The sequence below is a fragment of the Myotis myotis genome, unplaced genomic scaffold, assembly GCF_014108235.1.
Source record: "Myotis myotis isolate mMyoMyo1 unplaced genomic scaffold, mMyoMyo1.p scaffold_m19_p_18, whole genome shotgun sequence".
NCBI classification, from domain to species: Eukaryota; Metazoa; Chordata; class Mammalia; order Chiroptera; family Vespertilionidae; genus Myotis; species Myotis myotis.
In genome coordinates this window covers 27954315-27972239 of record NW_023416322.1, presented here as the reverse complement: position 1 = coordinate 27972239, position 17925 = coordinate 27954315, and the positions used below count along the sequence as shown (strand labels likewise).

The window sequence follows — 17925 nt, the reverse complement described above, 5'->3', positions numbered from 1 at the left end:
CACTACTAGTATCTAATTCCTGAATATTTTCATCATCCTCCTCCCCCAAAATCCAATTCCCATTAGCAGTCACTCCCCACCCCATTCTCACCTGCCTCTGGTCTCTGTTAACCACTTATCTACTTTCTGTCTCTAAAGACTTGCTTATGCTAGATATTTCATATAAATGGAATCATACAATACGTAGCCTTCTGTCTCTGACTTCTTTTATTTAATGTAAGTTCATTCATTTTGTAGAATGTATCACAACTGTGTTCCTTTTTAGTGCACAATAATATTCCATTATATGGATATACAATTTCTGGTTTATTCATTTATCACTTGAGGAAAACTTCATTTGTTTCTACTTTGGAGCTATTATGAATAATGCTGCTGTGAACATTTGTGTATACATTTTTACATGGACATGTTTTCAGTTCTCTAGAAAAGGAACTGCTGGGTCATACAGTAATTATTGAGAAACCACCAAACCATTTTCCAAAGTGGCTGTACCAGTTTATGTTCCCAGCAGCAATATATGAGGGTTCCACAATCTTCCACATCCTTGTCAACACTTGTTACCGAACATCTTTTTTATTATCGCCATCCTAGTGGTAACGAAGTGATATCTCATCGTAGTTTTGATTTGCACTTTCTTAATGACTGAAAATGTGGAGCATCTTTTCACTGCTTATTGACCATTGCATATTTTCTTTGGAGAAATGTCTATTTATATGCTTTGCCCATTAAAATTTTTTTTTAATTTTTCAATTATAGTTGACATACAGTATTAGTTTTATGTATATAACATAGTGATTAGGCATTTATATAACTTACAAAGTGATTAACTCATTAAGTCTAATACCCATCTGACACCATACTGTTGACTATATTCCCCTTGACTGATTTTATACTAGTAATTTGTACATCTTAATCCCTTCCCTTTCGTTGTTCATCCTCCTCTAACTCCTTCCTATATTTCCCATATTTGAATTGGGTTGCTATTTAAAAGAACATTTTTTTAAATTTACTCATTTTAGAGAGAAAGGAAAGAGGCAGAGAGGGAGGGGAGAGGAGGGAGGGAGGGAGGGAGGGAGGGAGGGAGGGAGGGAGGGAGGGAGGGAGGGAGAGAGAGAGAGAGAGAGAGAGAGAGAGAGAGATTGACTGACTAAGATTTGTTGTACCATTTATTTATGCATTCATTGGTTGAATCTTATATGTGCCCTGACCAGGGATTGAACCTGTAACCTTGGTGTTATCAGGATGATGCTCAAAACAACTGAGCTACCCAGACTGGGCAAACTCTCAATTCTTTATCATGGTTTTCCAAAACCTTCATGATCCCACACTCTAGCCTAGCTCTTTGACCCCACTCCTACTACTACTTCCCATGATCCTTATGAATCAGGGGCTTTAAATGTGCTATTTCCTCTGAATGAACCATTTTCCCCCAGATCTTTTATACATGCCTGGCTCTTTCTCATCCAGATCTCAGCTCAAATGTTACCTCCTCAAGAGGCTTTGTTGTTGTTAATCCTCACCTGAGAATATTTTTCCACTGATTTTTTGAAAGAGAGTGGAGAGAGGGAGAGACAGAGAGAGAGAAACACTGATGTGAGAGAGACACATCATTTGGTTGCCTCGCACATGCGCCCAGACCAGGGCCAAGGATCAAGCTGTAACTGAAGTTATGTGCCTTTAACTGGAATTGAACCCAGGACCCTTCAGTCCACGGGCCAACGCTCTATCCACTGAGCCAAACTGGCTAGGGCTATGTTCCACATTTAAAAATGCTTTCTTTCACATACCTTATTCCTTCCTTAGGAGCTGCCATTCTCACAATAAAATAGTACAAATAAAAAAGAATATCAAAGACCTACAATTTCATAACTTTTACTTATCATATCAAAATGTAGTATCGTCCCTTCTCTCTTCCCAACATGAGCAAAAAATAAATTACTCCATTTGACTTTCCCAGTGATTTATTATTTTAAAAAAGATTTGTTGTTGTTAATCCTCATCTGAGGATATTTTTTCCACTGATTTTTAGAGAGAGTGGAAGGGAAGGAGGGAGGGAATGAGAGAAGGAGGGAGGAAGAGAGAGGGAGAAACATCCATCAATGTGAGAAAGACACATCAATAGGGTACGTCCTGCACATGCCCAGACCAGGGCTGGGGATCAAACCTACAACCCAGGTATGTGCCCTGAACCGGGAATAGAACCCTTGACCCGTGGGTGCATGGGGTGACACTCTAACCAATAAGCCACACTTACCTGGAAAGAATCCATGCAGACCGGACTAGATGCCAGTTCCTCATCCACAGCATGCAACTTCTCCATGAAAGTACTATCTCTGGTCTGTTTGGGCTTTGGGGGGGGTGGAGGCCCCATGGGTACGACCTCAGCACTGATGTGCCTGATGGCAGGTGTGGCAATTTTCTCAGCCTGATTAAAAGATGCAAGCACATTAAAAAATAAATGGAAGGGATGGAAGGAGAGAGGGAGGCATATCTTTCATATACTAATGATCTTTCTGGACCCATCTGGATAGATGTGATGGAGGTACATAAAAACAAAGACTCTGTCAAGTATATTAATTTAATTAGATTTCATGCTGTTTCCAATTGTTGGGGTCCAGCCCCAGCAGGTACAGGGGTTCCCAAAGGTGTGGATGGAGTTGGCGAAGAAGGAAGGACAGGGAGGCAGCGTTCAGTTGATCATCATAGCCAGGTTCTCTCGCCAGGTTCTCTAGTCAGGTTCTCCAGCCAAGTTCTGTTCTTTATTGTGGTGTTACATCTGTATTTATAGCAGTTGATTTTAATCCTATCCATTCTATTCCAAAGGTTAGGGCATTTCTTATCTCCATTCCAAGGTTACTCTATTGTTCTATTAAGCTACAAGGAAGTAATTGAAGGAGATTATCCTAAGTAAAGATTATGTAGCTTAAGCATGATTGTTCATAGTTAAAGTGATTAATTACCCACCTAGCACTTAGTTAAGGGATTTTATTCCCTCCCTAACTCCAGGGAAAAATCCTCACCTGGGGAAACAACCTTTCTCGGGAGGTGGTCCCGTTTAAAATACATAGTGTTAAGAGGGGGAGCAAACATATGCCATATACACCAGGTCCCTTGAAACATAAGCTGTGCAGATGTTTCTTCCCTGCAGCGACTGTGTCAAGCAGCAAGGGTGGATCGGCTTCCAGCATCCAATGAAACCAACAGGATGCTACTTAGGTTACCAAAAGTGGGAAATGTTATAAAAATGACTTTAGGACAATATTAGAAAACTGGTATAAAAAAGAGAAGAGTAGAAAAAAAGAAACTCTGTTAGTCACTCATATTTGGTCCCTTAATCAGACATCACAAAAGCTCTTTCCCTATCACTGGGTTCAGTTTGCTGTTAAAATGTTCATTGATTCAAGAGACTTTGGAATTGAAACAGTTATAATAACCAGTTAAAAATTCCAGGAAGATCCTGGCATGATTATGGATCTTGATTCATGTTTGGCAAAGGGTAATAGCTTAGAATTCACACAGTTATAACACCGCTTTTGTATGATGCAGATTTACCTCTGATAATATGCCATTCTCTTCATCTGTTTCATTCATCTCAGAAGACTGTCTCAGTCTGGATTTCTTTGCACCACGTGGAGATGAAGCAGTGCTCTCAACATCACTTTCCAACAAACTCTACAAAACATATCCGGTTCACTTTTACATTTATGCCTCTACCTTATTCCACTGAGTTTGAAGTATCTCAAGAGAATGAATCACAAATTATCATTTAATTAGTCAGAGTAAGAGAAAATACTTTTAAATAAAAGCTTAATATTTTGAAAGTGGGAACAGAGATCATCAGATCAATATGCTCATCAGCAATGCAAACTTCGTAAAATTATAAGGCATTTATCAAAGATCCTTTTATAAACAAGTCAAACAACACATTTAGAAATAGAATATTACCAAAAAAGAAATAGAATATTACTATAGCTAAAAGAAATAAGATAGATGAATCTCAAAGGATTAATGTTAAAAAAGAAAGCCAAACACAAAAGAATACAGACCCTCTCCCTTTAAGGAATATAACCATGCCAATCCCTCCCCCTTCTCCTTCCCCAACAGGTATGTATCTCCTAAACACCAAGGGACCCCAGGAGACTTGTGACCAAGGGAGAAATGGGCAGCAGCACCTCTTCCAGGGCTAACTACCTGTCTCCAAGAGCCCTTTTCTCTGACTTCCTAGTGAGCCAAAGCAGCCAAGCCTGGGGTCTCCTGTTGCTGATTCAATGTCCTTCCTTGTTTCACTGTCCTAAGTGTGTTTTTGCTGCAATCAATAAATTCTTGCTTGCTTTTCTACCAAAAAAAAAAAAAAAAATACATGCACTATGGGTCCATTTATATTAAAAATAGTAATTGAACTGTAATGTGTAGAGCTGCAAATTTAGGTAACATAGCTATAAAGAAAAACAAGAAGCCCTAACCAGTTTGGCTCAATGGATAGAGCCTCAGCCTGTGGACTGAAGGGTCTCGGGTTCAATTCCAGTCAGAGGCATATGCCCGGGTTGCAGCCTAAATCCCCAGTGTGGGGTGTGCAGGAGGCAGCCAATCAATGATTTTCTCTCTCAGCACTGATGTTTCTCTCTCTCTCTCCCTCTCTGAAATTAATAAAAATATTAAATCAAAACAACAAGGGCCCTGACCGGTTTGGCTCAGTGGATAGAGCGTCGGCCTTTGGACTGAAGGGTCCCAGGTTCGATTCCGGTCAGGGGCATGTACGTTGGTTGCAAGCATATAGCCAGTAGGGGGTGTGCAGGAGGCAGCTGATCGATGTTTCTAACTCTCTATCCCAATAAAATATATTTAAAAAAACAACAACAACAAGGAAGTAATTACCAAAAAGTCAGGATAATGGTTATCTTTAGGGCAAGAGAAATGATTATGATCTTGAAGGGCAAATAAGAGGTATCTTGGCAATACTATATTTAATGACTTTGGAGAAGTTTCATGAGAATTAGCATTGTAATTAGGCTGTATATTTTTACTGTATGTACAACTCTGTAGGTTACATGTTATATTTCATAATACAAGATGTGACAAAATTAAGAGTGTGAAAATACCTCTCAGACTTGGATTTATGCAAAGTGAGTAGAAAAAAGAATGGTGTTTCAATACTCTCTATAGAACAGGTGACATTACAAAGGAAGGAAATACACTCTGCCTTATTGAGCCAATTTTTTTTCTATATTATCAACACTCACAGGGTCACCACTGACCTCTTCAGCAGTCTCATCTTCTTCTTCATCATCTGGCTGGTACTCTTCATCTGAGGAATCATCTTCTTCAAGGTTGATATCCACAAACTGAGGAGGCTTCATAAATACAATTACAGAAAGAAATGAAGTAAATAGGAAATATAAACCACATGTATTTGAAAAATAAGGGGGAAAAGACAAAGCAGGAGGGGAAAAATCCTAAGAGCACAATGAGCTAAAAGCAAGTAATAAGAAGCAGGGGTTAGAGAGACTCCTAGCAAGAAAGTCAAACCTAGCAGTTAATAGAACAGAAGAAAAATTAAAGCTAGAATTTTAAGAGTTTAATTTAAAAGTCCCCAAAATGTTAACAAATAAAAAGTACTTATTTTTCAAAACTGATGAAGTCTTTCTGGAAAAGATTAAGAATTACCTCTTCCAAGTTTACCTTAATCTCATTGGCCTTCTTAATTGGTGAAATATTCCATGTTGGAATTACCTACCAACAAAGAATAGAAGTAATTAAGTTCTCTTGCCTAGAACAGACTGTTTTTCATTTTTACTTTCTCTTTACCATTACAAAGAGCCATTTATCTACCATGGAGCTGCCCTGAGCTAGGGGTATTGATTATCCCTGAGGGTATACTCTCAAATATTTGTCACAGCTTGACAGAAGAAAAGGTGAGAAAACTATTTCCATCATCAGCATTTCTGCCTTAAGCCAGGTAAGAATCTGTAGCTGTCTTGTCTACTTTATATCACAGCTTGGGTTCACACGAAATAATGAATATGAAAACTACTTGTAAACTACAATATTATAGGTGACAGTAGCCTTTGACATCAGTATTTTTTTTTAGTCAATTACATAAATCTACCATTAGAATGCCTCCAAAAAGCAGGCCCGGAAAAGTTCTTATGAAAGGATTTAGGGTGAAGTGTCAAGTTGTCCACAACTTATTTTCAAATAGTATAGGAAGAAACAATAGCTAGATATAGACAGTTATAAAACAAATATGGAAAATTTTACAATTGTTAAATCTAGATGGAATATGGATTCACTAAAATTCTTTCAACTTTTTTCATGTTTTAAAACAGTAGAGTTGGAGGAAAATGATTTTAAAATAATTTTTTTAAAGCTCCTACATAGTGCTGACAAAATGCCAGGGAGTAGGAAATTTCTTGACTATTTACTTGTGACCCAATCAAAATCATTTTATGAACAAAATCCAACAGGCCACTAGGTTCTATCTCTACAAGGAGCCTCAGGTTTTCCACGTTTCAGCACTGCCATGTCCTAGCCACTTACCTAGCTCTGTGTAGCTAGGCCCGCACAAAATGTAAAGGGGATGATGTGATTCAGGGCCACACCCTTTCTCAAGTTTGTTTCTGAACCAATCAGTTTCCCTACTCCCACATACATCATGAAGGCAAAGCAGCATCTGGAAGCGTATTGGAGTTAGTCTACTGAGCATTAACAAGCAAGAGGAACTCTAATCCTGCTCTTCCACATAAACGATAGTCTTGGATTGTTCCACTTCTCTACACCTATATTTGTGGCTGGTAAGCATAATCCAGAATCTGATTTAGATCTCCTTGGCCTTTTATTCCAAATCAAATATGGAAGTAATATCAATTACACTCTATATGTCAGGTAGACTTCATATAACTTCTGTTTCTCTGATGGCTGCTTTCATCATAGCTACCACATGTTCATTTGTGTACTTCCTGAAGATGTTAGTTCACTTAATGCAACAGGGTTAGTTGATTAAATTAAAAAATATGATGTGGCTGTCAAAAAGCAGGCTGCATCAAAAGAAATATGGTATCTGGAACATTGAGGGGATAGCCTAACTTTAACCTGTACTAGTTAAAACACATCTGGAGCAGTAGATTCCACTTTTGGCATACTTTTAAAAGGATACAGACAAACTAGGTACATTCAGAAGAAAAGGGTGATCGATAAAAGTACTCAAAGCTATATCACATAAAGACCAATAAAATATTGGGGGACATTTAGCAAGAAAAGAATGTTACAACAAGAGATGCTAGTTTTCAGCCCTAACCAGTTTGGCTCAGTGGATAGAGCATCAGCCTGAGGACCGAAAAGATCCCAGGCTCGATTCCGGTCAAGGGCATGTACCTTGGTTGCAGGCACATCCCCAGTAGGGGTTGTGCAGGAGACAGCTGATCAATGTTTCTCTCTCATCGATGTTTCTAACTCTCTATCCCTCTCCCTTCCTCTCGGTAAAAATCAATAAAATACATATTTTTTTAAAAAGAGATGCTAGTTTTCTTCGACTAGAGGAAAGGTCACGTGGAAGAAGAACAGACATTTCTTCTACAGGGTTGCAAGAAACAGAACTGGAAAAACAGATAAAAACTGCAGTATGTATTTCGGGTCCATCTTCCTCACTACCAGAGATAGAACGGACTCCCTCAGATTATCACCTGCCTTGTCACAGAAGGTAACCATAAACTGGACAAGTGTTTGTTTAAGCATGATGTAACACGGTTCCAAGCATCAAAGACCTTGCTATACCAAAATACTTCAGAAGTTTTCAAGCGGTTCTCAAATTTCAGTGTGCAAAAGAACAAACTAGTGTGTTTTCAATAATACATAACCCCAGCCCTACTCATGGGTGCTGATATGTAGGTCTGAGGTGAGCCCAAGAACGTGCATTTTTAGTAAGACTCCCGAGGGAACCCACACCAGGGTGATATTGACGCAGTGGTCCCCAGGACACACTATGAGAAATACTTAACATTGCCACATATACATGAATGGAACAACTGACCTCTCTTTGCTTTCAACAATTCTAAACGGTTATCTACCTACCAGTTCCAAAGAAGTAATATTTTCACATCAACTAAAATAAAAATAAGCTATGCTGATGATTTCATATATTCTACCTTTACTTGTCTTTTACAAATCTTTCATTAAGGCAAACTCAGACCACAAGAATCACTATATTTTTTCCTCTACAAATAACCTGAAATGAGATATTATTTACCAACCTAAGTAAACAATAAAGAGAAAACAGAACACCCACCACTCCTTTCTCCACCACTTCCTTAAGTTTAGAGCGTGTCATTTTGGGTTCCTAAAGAGGGGAAAATGAGAAGAGTCAATAAAAATCATCATGTGATTCTTGAATTTTGAGATACTAACTTTGCCCCCAACTGCCAAACTATTTACAGACTCCAAGTGGCCTCCTACACTTAGACAGTTTACAGGTAGCTTTGTTCCATGACGTTAAAAAAATGACAATTAACTACTCACAAACATTGGCATATCTTCAGTCTCACTGATGGCTGCTTTCATCATCGCTACCACATGTTCATTTGTGATTACTTCCTGCAGAAAGATAAAATTTCACATTATGCAACAAAGATGTGTCACTCGATAATATTCATCTCTGTAATTCTGCTAGACATATGTAGAGACAAATGAGAGCTATATACTCAAACAGCTTCAGATTAGGGTAATGCAAGGCAACTAAAAGCAAAGCAGCAAGTTTTGCATAAAAACACACAGCTTCAAGCAATGTAACAGCTTATTAACTGCTACGGGGAATAAGAATGGATTACATAGAAAGAAATTCTGCCCTAGCTGGTTTTGCTCAGTGGATAGAGCATCGGCCTTCGGACTGAAGGGTCGCAGGTTGGACTGCTCAATCCCCCCCAATATGGACATGCAGGAGGCAGCCAATCAATGATTCTCTCTCATTGATGTTTCTATCTCTCTATCCCTCTCCCTTCCTCTCTGAAATCAATAAAAATATATTTTTTTTAAAAAAAGAGGAAATCCTAAGGTAACTATATGCTTAAGAGAAACGAATAAAGTTTTGTAAATAGCTGTGTTGCTACATATTGAACAACAGCATTTGCATATGTGCAAAGTACTACAAACTGTTAACTGGACATCTTGTCAGGCATATTAACCCACAAAAGAGTAAATCCAGTATAAACATTATCATCATCATCTTCAAATCTAATAAATAATACAGTAAACAATCGAATCAGTGAAGGCAGCAGAGGAACAGTTTATCTCCCCAGTTAAGTTCTTCTTTAACATTTGTTCAGATTTCAAATGTGTGCTGAGTACAAAGAGAAATCTATCTTGAAATGTAAAATGTTTTGCCATAGGTAACTCACAAAATTAGTAACTCACATACCAAGAGTCAAGAATTTCCTGAGTACTTTTATTTGCTTTCCATAGAAAATTTCCATGCTGATTACACAGCCGTCCCAGTCTTACTCACGTGAAGGATGTTTCGCACATTGACTGCTGTCAGATTGTGCTGCTTGGCGCCATCCTCTAAGGTACGGTCCAGCCTGTCATCCAGTTTTGGGTCATAAGCCAAAGTCCCTTCTTCTTGACCCCTTCCATCTCGTTTCCTCTTGGTACCCTTTTTCTTTTTCTGCCTTTTCTCACTTTCTTCACTGTCTTGCTCTTCTGCAAATAAACCAAGAACATCACCAGAATCTCCAAAGCAACTGCTCCCCGAACGTAACCCCAAAAGGCAACCTTGTAAAAGAGAAACAAGCGGCCAGCTGTCCGGCCCTGGAAATCGAAGATTATGCTGTGGCAGTGGTGGTAATGGTGGAGGTGACAGAACTGTCCTAGTAATAATACCTAACTTTCTGTCAGGCAGTCTTCTACACACTTTATATGTATTAATTCACTTACTCCTTATGAAATACAGACTGTTCTTTTTTCCGCTGTACAGGTGGAGAAACAGAGGCTAAGAGATAAGAAACTTTCTGAAGAGGCAGTATGACAGAGCCATGTTTTGAAGCCAAGCAGTCCAGCTCTAGAGTCAGCAGTTTTAATTATTACTCCACATTGCCCAGATAACGCATAGAAAACCCTCGGTTTGTGGCCCAGTTCTACAACTTAACAGGGTAACCTTGGCAATAGTCTCGTTTTTTCTTTTATAAAGTATAGATATCTGCCCATCAGGAAAGCCACGTAGATTAAGTTAAATAATATATATCAAAGTGCTATATAATCAATGAAACATTATATAAATGTAACTTATCATATTACTATTCAATGTAGAAAAGAGAAAAACAAGGAGCAAAGCTATAAAAATTCCACTCTGAATTACACAAAAAAGGTACACACACACACACAAAAAGATACCAAGTATCTCCATTCTACAAGAAAGGGGCACAAATATAACCAAGAAAAGAAAAAACTTCCTGCCCTGGCCAGCGTGCTCAATGGTTAGAACACTGGCTTGTGCACCAGAGGGTCTTAGGTTTAATTCCCAGTCAAGGGCCCATATTGGGGTTGCAGGTTTGACCCCTGGCCCCAGTTGGGGTGCGCTCGGGAGGTAACCAATTGATGTATCTCTCTCACATCGATGTCTCTCTCTCTCTCTCTTCCTCTGTCACTCCCTCCCTCCCTCTCCACACACCCTCCTCCGTTCCACCATCTCTAAAAATCAATGGAAAAAATATCTTTGTGCAAGGATTAACAGAAAATACAAATCAACCAATAAATACATAAATAAGTAAAACAGCAAATCGATGTTTCTCTCTCTCTCCCTTACTCTAAAATTAAAAATGTTTTAAAAAATAAAGAAGTAAAAAGCCTACAACTATTGTCATACATAATGGAGAAACACTGATCACCTTACCCCAATTTCAGAAATGAGACATGGATGTTCACTATCACCACTTCTAACCTACATAGTAATTTGCAATATATGAAAAAAGAAACCACAGGGGTTCATTTAAAGCCACTTAAGTTGAATAAAGAAGTCTATTTACTTGTTTGTATGTGTTATATTGCACAAAAATATAGTTCAAAGAATTTTTAGGGAGGACTAATTCTATAACCTATTAATTCCACCCAACGAAAATAAAGTACATATGCTCATCGGGAGATCTACAGTACAATGTTCACAGCAGCACCATTCAAAGTAGCCTACAACTAGAAATGATCCTTATGTCCATTAAGAGTGTTTTGTTTTTGTTTTTATTTTAGAGAGAGAGAGAGGGAGAAACATCTATGGTTGCCTTCTGTATGCACCTGACCAGGGATCAAACCTGTACCCTGGGTATGTGCCCTGACGGGGACTCCAACCCACAACCCTTCGGTGCACTCCAACCAACTGAGCCACACTGGCCAGGGCAAGAGTTGAATGGATAAAGAAAATGTAGAACATTCAAGAACAGAATACTACATAGCAAAGAAAATGAACAATCTACAAATACATGAAACAATGTGGACCAATTTCATAAATATATAGTTAAGTGAAAAAAGGCAGTCACACAACGTACTTTATATTCCATTCATACAAAGTACAAAACAGATGAACCAATCTATGCTGCTAGAAGTCAGGATAATGGTTACCCAGGGGTAAGGTGTTGGTAATAACTTAAAGGGAGCACTTTTGAGTACAGGTAATATTCTGTTTCCTTTTTTTAAAAAATATATTTTATTGATTTTTTACAGAGAGAAAGGGAGAGGGATAGAGTTAGAAACATCAATGAGAGAGAAACATTGATCAGCTGCCTCCTGCACACCCCCTACTGGGGATGTGCCCGCAACCAAGGTACATGCCCTTGACCGGAATTGAGCCTGGGACCCTTCAGTCCCCAGGCCGACGCTCTATCCACTGACCCAAACCGGTTAGGGCTCGGTTTCCTTTTTTTAAAATGGGAATGTTCCAAGGAAATGTTCATCTATTTTCAGAGAGAGAAAGGGAAAGAGGGAGAGAAAGAGAAAAACATCAATGCGAGAGAGAAGTATCAATTAGCTGTCTCCCATACATGCTCCGATTGGGGACCAAACCTACAACTCAGGCATGGGCCCTGATCGGGAATGGAACTGGAAACATTTGGTGGATGGGCTGACACTCCAACCAATTGAGCCACCCGCCAGGGCAGTAATATTCTTTTCTTGATCTGGTTGCTGGCTACACAGGTGCATTCAAACTCTGAAAATTCAATAAACTTTTATATCTTAGGATGTGTGCAGTTTTCTGCATATTATACTTCAATAAAGAGGGTTAATTTAAAAAAAAAAAAAAAGGAAAGAAAAAGAGAGCCTACCCATTGGAATAAAGAGTCCATCATCCTCTATCTCTTCCTCAGCTTGGTGATCTGAAGTCCTGAATGGCTTTCCTTGAGGAGACGCACAGGCATCTGGCTGAGACGATTTCCTAGGCTGGGCTCCTAGTTTTACAGAGTGGCTGCCTGATGGCAATAAAGGCATCTCTTCTCCAGAATGCATCTGAGGTTTTCCTGGAAGAATTACAAACACTGCTTCACACTTTCACCATTCTTAGTCATACTCTATTGTAGAAATCAGGATCTTGTTATAAAGTCCTTTGTAGGTAAATAACTTTGTTAATGATGCTTATACTATACAGGCATTCCTCTCTCTTAAAGACAGTGTCCTAAAAAAAATATTGAAATATGCTCACATCCAATTTACTCATCTATAATGTCAGGGAACTGAAGTAGATAATTGCTAGGTCTTTCTAGCTCTATTACACTGAGAGCTATGCATTTATTTCCTACTAGAGGCCCGATGCACGAAATTCATGCAAGAGTAAGCCTTCCTTCCCCCAGCACCCGGGACCTGGGCTTCCCTCACAGCCCTGGCTTCGTCTGGAAGGTCGTAGGGTCTAATTAGCATATTATGCTTTTATTATTATAGATAGAAAAATCAGATTCATATGGGGGGAGGGGAGGTGTTATATTGCTGATGACAAAGGGACAATTTATATAGTCGACCATTAACATCACATTTAATTAACTATAAATGATATACATTATAAAATGTGGTTACCAGAGGGGAAGTGGGGAGGGAAGGACAAAGAGGGTAAAGGGGGTCAAATACATGGTGATGGAAGAAGACTAGACTTCGGTGGTATAAGTAGACAGATGTCATATTATAAAGTTCTACACCTGAAATTTGCACCATGTTACTAACCAATGTTACCCCAATAAATTTAATTTTTTTAAAAATCTCTAGATTCCACTCAATAGCTAAGTGACATTGAACCCCTACTTAATTATCCATTCCTTGTTTAGCACTCTAATCTTGTATTTTTCTCCAGTTCTTCCTGTCTTCATGTCACCATTACAACTTAGTTTATAGAAAGAAATTTAACAATCATCCCCTCAAATATGTTCCCCATTATGACAGCATGCTTCACCATCCCCCAATCCAGATACCTTAAATCACAGCAGTCTCTGAGCAACATTAGTTATTTCTTTGTCAAGTCTAAATTATACTCTTTATTCTCTATTCTTTATAAGGTCTTAAGGGGATAACAGCATGGCTGTGAATACCTTGATCTGCCCTTTCTTTCTGAAGCCCTGCTAAATTCCCACACAAACACAGCACACAAATTAATCACATGTTGTCTTATACTGTTCCAAATGTTTATGTCTTATCTTTCCAACTAAACTATAAGCTTCCTGAGGTTAGAACTATGTCTTCTGCTTCTTTTATGCATCAACTAGAGGCCCGGTGCATGAAATTCATGCACTTGGTGGGGGGGTCCCTCAGCCTGGCCTGCCCCTCTCACAGTCTGGGAGCCCTCAGGGGATGTCCAACTGATGGCTTAGACCAGCTGTGGGCAAACTACGGCCCGCGGGCTGGATCCGCCCGTTCGGCTGTTCTATCCGGCCCGCGGAGCCGAAAGAGCGGAGGGTTCTCTTGCTCTCCCCTCCGCTCCTTCACCAGCAGCAGTGTTAACATGGCAACGTCAGGAAACACGGCCGCAGCTCCTCCTTCTGAGTCCAGTTTAAGAACCCATTGTGGCCCTCGAGTCAAAAAGTTTGCCCACCCCTGGCTTAGACCCTAAGCCAGCAGTAGCTAAGGAGGCGGGAGAGGTTCCCGCTACCGCCACTGGGCTCACTAGTCGTGAGCCCGGTTCAGGGCTTCTGGTTGAGCAGCGCTCCCCCTGTAAGAGCACACTGACCACCAGGGGGCAGCTCCGGCATTGAGCGTCTGCCCCCTGGAGGTCAGTGTACATCACAGCAACTGGTCGTTCTGCCATTCAGTTGATTTGCATATTAGCCTTTTATTATATAGGGTTAGCTATCACCTATAGGAAAAGCTCAAACACCTGAGCATGGAAAATAAAACCCTTCACAATCTAAGCACAATCTACCACTCTGAAGTCATCTCTCACCACTTCTTCCAAGCAATGTCACCATCCTCTTCTGCCTCTGACATCTGAGCTGACTACTGTTGGCCTATGAAACCCTATGCCATCATTCTGTCAAACTGCAACTCATCCTTCAAGTCCTAAGGATTAGGTAAAGCCTTTCCCAATGCCCCAGGCAGTAGTCTCTAAGCCACTGACCCTCCTCCACAAGCCCCACGTCATAGATATGCACCAAATCACAAAAAGCTGTATCTAGTTCATACCTCCAGACAAGAAAGGAAAGAAAAGGACACAGAAGATTTAAGGAATGGGAGGGGAGAAGAAAACCTCCACCCATTCATAAAGTTCACTGCTGACCTTCGGAACTCTGCAATTCCAATTCCATGCCAAATCAAGATCCCCTTTCAGAAAAAAACTAAATTTTGTAAAAGCACTGCAAGAGTGCAGTAGCAAAGGCAAAGACAATGCCAAACCGCTGACAAGAAAAACATAGCAAGACCATGCATAGCTTACCTCCCTCTTCCTTGACTTCTTCACTAGGCTCTCCTGAAAAAGGCTCCTTTGTGATAAGAGGATCACCTCCGTCTTCTTGGGTAACTGGCTTAGGCCTGAGTGTCATTTTCTTCCCTCTCTTTGAACCAGTGGCATGGAGTTTTTCTTTATCAATGTGTATGTTAAGGGGCTGGGAAGACTCCAAAGAAGGTAGGGCGATTCCGGTTGAGACGGCCACATTAACAGCTTCTAGAACTGCTGCATTTGTGTCCTGGGTGAGTACCCTGGAACTCAAAGATGGATCTTCCACCCCAAGCTGATTTCCTGCATCCTGCACAGATTCAACTTCGAAACCAGCTGCACTACCATGACTTCGACCCCAGGCCAGTGACACTGACCCCAAGTCTTTAACCTGATCAGATTCTGGTTGAACAGCTGACTCTAGGTCTAAGTCCTCTTCCTCCAGGTTGCCCTGATGCTGTGGGAACTCAGTCTCTGAAGTTCTTCTCTTCTTACTGGGCAACATTTTAAAAGTCCTACTTTTGTTCCATCCTGAAAGGATAAAAGCAAGTTTTTACCACCTTCATATTAACTATGATACTTCCTCAAATATATTTTCACTTACTCATATTCAATCGTGAACACAGTACTTTATATCAAATGCACCTTATTTCCATTAGGTGGAAGTGGACAGACAGTGGGTAGAGTGCCTGAGATCCCAATTCTACTGCAGATTAGTAAGTTATCTTGCTTAGTGACTTAACCTCTCTAAACTTCAGTTTCCTCCACTGTAAAAAAAGAACTGTTTTTACCTCATAAGAGCTGTTATAAGAATTACATAGTAAATGATCAGTGTCAGTTATTATTATTACCATCAGGAGGGTAGAATAGCACGATGCTGAGACCAAACAGAGTCAAACTGTCTGGATTTGTTTCCCAAGTCTGATTCTCCCCAGCTTTGTGACCTTCTATACACTACTTAACCTGAATCTGCTTCTTCAGTCATAAACTAAATTAAAAATAGCAGTTACATCACTAGATAGTAATTTATTAGATCAATAAATGTTCTCCATTTATTTGCATAAACAGGTTATTTCCATTAACAGAAACAATCCAAAAGTAACATGTGTTTGTTTAAAGAGGTTAGGCCCTGCCCTGGACAGTGTTTCTCAGAGGTTAGAGCGTGCACAGGCCCACACACCGAAGGCTACAAGTTCGATTCCCGCCAACGGTATGTACCTGGGTTGCAGGTTTGATTCCTGGCCCCAGTCCAGGTGTCATGCAAGAGACAACCAATCCATGTTTTTCTCTCTCTCTCCCTCCCTCCCTTCCACTCTCTCTAAAAATCAATGGAAAAAAATATACATCCTCGAGTGAGGATTAACAAATAAATAAAGAGGTTAGGCGATATTAACAGAAATTTTGTGTTGTAAACAAGAGAGATTCCTACTGTTCTCTGTACTAAGTTACTTCTGACGCTTGCTTTCAATTCCAGTTATCACAGTTTAGGAGCAACACTAACCTAAATTGGATAGTATCTTCTTTCATGTTCTTCTAGCACCTGTTTGCAACCTCTTTTATAATAATTATAACTTTTGTAATCGCCTCTTGTCTGTCTCCTTCCTATCTGCCTCCACAAAAAAACTATGTGGTTTTTCAGGAAAAGGACTTTTTCAACTAGTACCCCTAGTGCCAGGCAGTATCTGCCCTATTGTAAAGACTGACTAAATGAATGAATGAATGGAAAAGAGTGTGGCTCCAGCCGGTGTGGTTCAGTTAGTTGAGCATCCTCCCATGCACCGAGATCACCTGTTCGAATCCCCGACAGGGACATGCCCAGGTTTCAGGTTCAATCCCCAGCAGCGGTGGAGGCAGCAGATTGATGTTTCACTCTCCCTCTCCCTTCCTCTCTCTCTCTCTAAAATATCAAAAGCATATTTTAAAAAAGAGAGCATGAACTTCCCTACTCTGTGCTTATTTTATGCAGCATTTAGACCGAAGTTAAGCATTATATGGAAACTTTTAACCAAAAAACTTTACCCAATAAAACAGGTACAAGAACAGAATAAGTTACCTTGTGTTACAGTGAGTTCTTCATCACTGATAATGTTCAAAGTCTGAATGCCCATCCACCAGGGCACTAGATAAACGTTTGGACTACAGGACTGCAAAATGAAGTTCTTTTTTATTTTACTTTCCGTCTTAAATAATTTCCCGTATTTAAGGAGTTGAAAGAGAGAAACACTGATTTGTTGTTCCACTTATTTATGAATCCATTTGTGGATTCTTGTATGTGACCTGACGGAGGATCGAACCCGAAACCTTGGTGTATCCTGACGGTACTCTAACCAACGGGGCAGACCGGCCAGGGCAAAGTTCCAACTCTTCAGAGTCTGAACTATAAAGTTAGTTTTAAACCTCCCTAATTCAGCTTCCACAGATCCTAGGAGAGCTCTCCCCCCAACTCCAATCTACCAACGCCTTTATCTTGGTAATTAAAGCTCAAGGGCGGGTGGTAAGTGGGGAAGGGGAGTGGGAGTAGCTTAGGCGAGTCCAATATTCTGCAGATGAATTACTGAGGTCCAGAAAAGTGGGGGGGAAATTAAGAATGAAAGAAAAGACAGCCAGCTACCATTTAAAGTCAGCAGCGTACAGGGGTCGGCTCCCGGCACTTATAATAATACAGCAATTCTAAAGCGGCTCACCTTTTAGGAACTGGAGTGGGACCAACAGGGTGAACGAATGCAAATCCGAAGGTAGCCCCCGCGCGAGCCCCTCCTGGGGATATTTTCCAAAAGGGGGACCTGACTGCGCTTTTTACCAGGGGCCGAGCACTGGCCCAAGTCCCCGCGCCCGGCTAGACCCCCTCGGACCTCTACCTTCTGTCCTACACCCCGCGCCAGCTCTCAAACCCGACCCCCGCAGCCTGGACATCCTGCGCCCGGACGTGCAGCTCCCACTCGCCACTTCCCGCCTCACGGCACGGGACACGGTCCCCTCACCAGCGACTGATCCCGCGGAAACTCGGAGTCGGGGCCACCGGAAGTCAGCCGGCGGCAGCAACT

The 17925-nt window shown here is 40.6% G+C and overlaps 1 protein-coding gene across 14 annotated transcripts in view; it reads right to left on the bottom strand.

Annotated features, from left to right (window-relative positions):
- Window positions 1-17925, bottom strand: part of GON4L (gon-4 like) — a 61485-nt gene that overhangs the window by 31667 nt on the left and 11893 nt on the right. For 4 of the 14 annotated variants that reach the window (XM_036344967.1, XM_036344971.1, XM_036344972.1 and 1 more), the window contains exons 2-10: window positions 14882-15412; window positions 12297-12488; window positions 9494-9687; window positions 8512-8586; window positions 8282-8332; window positions 5665-5730; window positions 5241-5351; window positions 3553-3672; window positions 2255-2425 (exon numbers count right to left, since the gene is read on the bottom strand). In XM_036344967.1, the coding sequence (XP_036200860.1) occupies window positions 2255-2425; window positions 3553-3672; window positions 5241-5351; window positions 5665-5730; window positions 8282-8332; window positions 8512-8586; window positions 9494-9687; window positions 12297-12488; window positions 14882-15386 (1485 nt within the window). In that variant the 5' untranslated portion in view covers window positions 15387-15412. The other 10 variants (XM_036344970.1, XM_036344973.1, XM_036344974.1 and 7 more) reach the window with 9 other exon arrangements.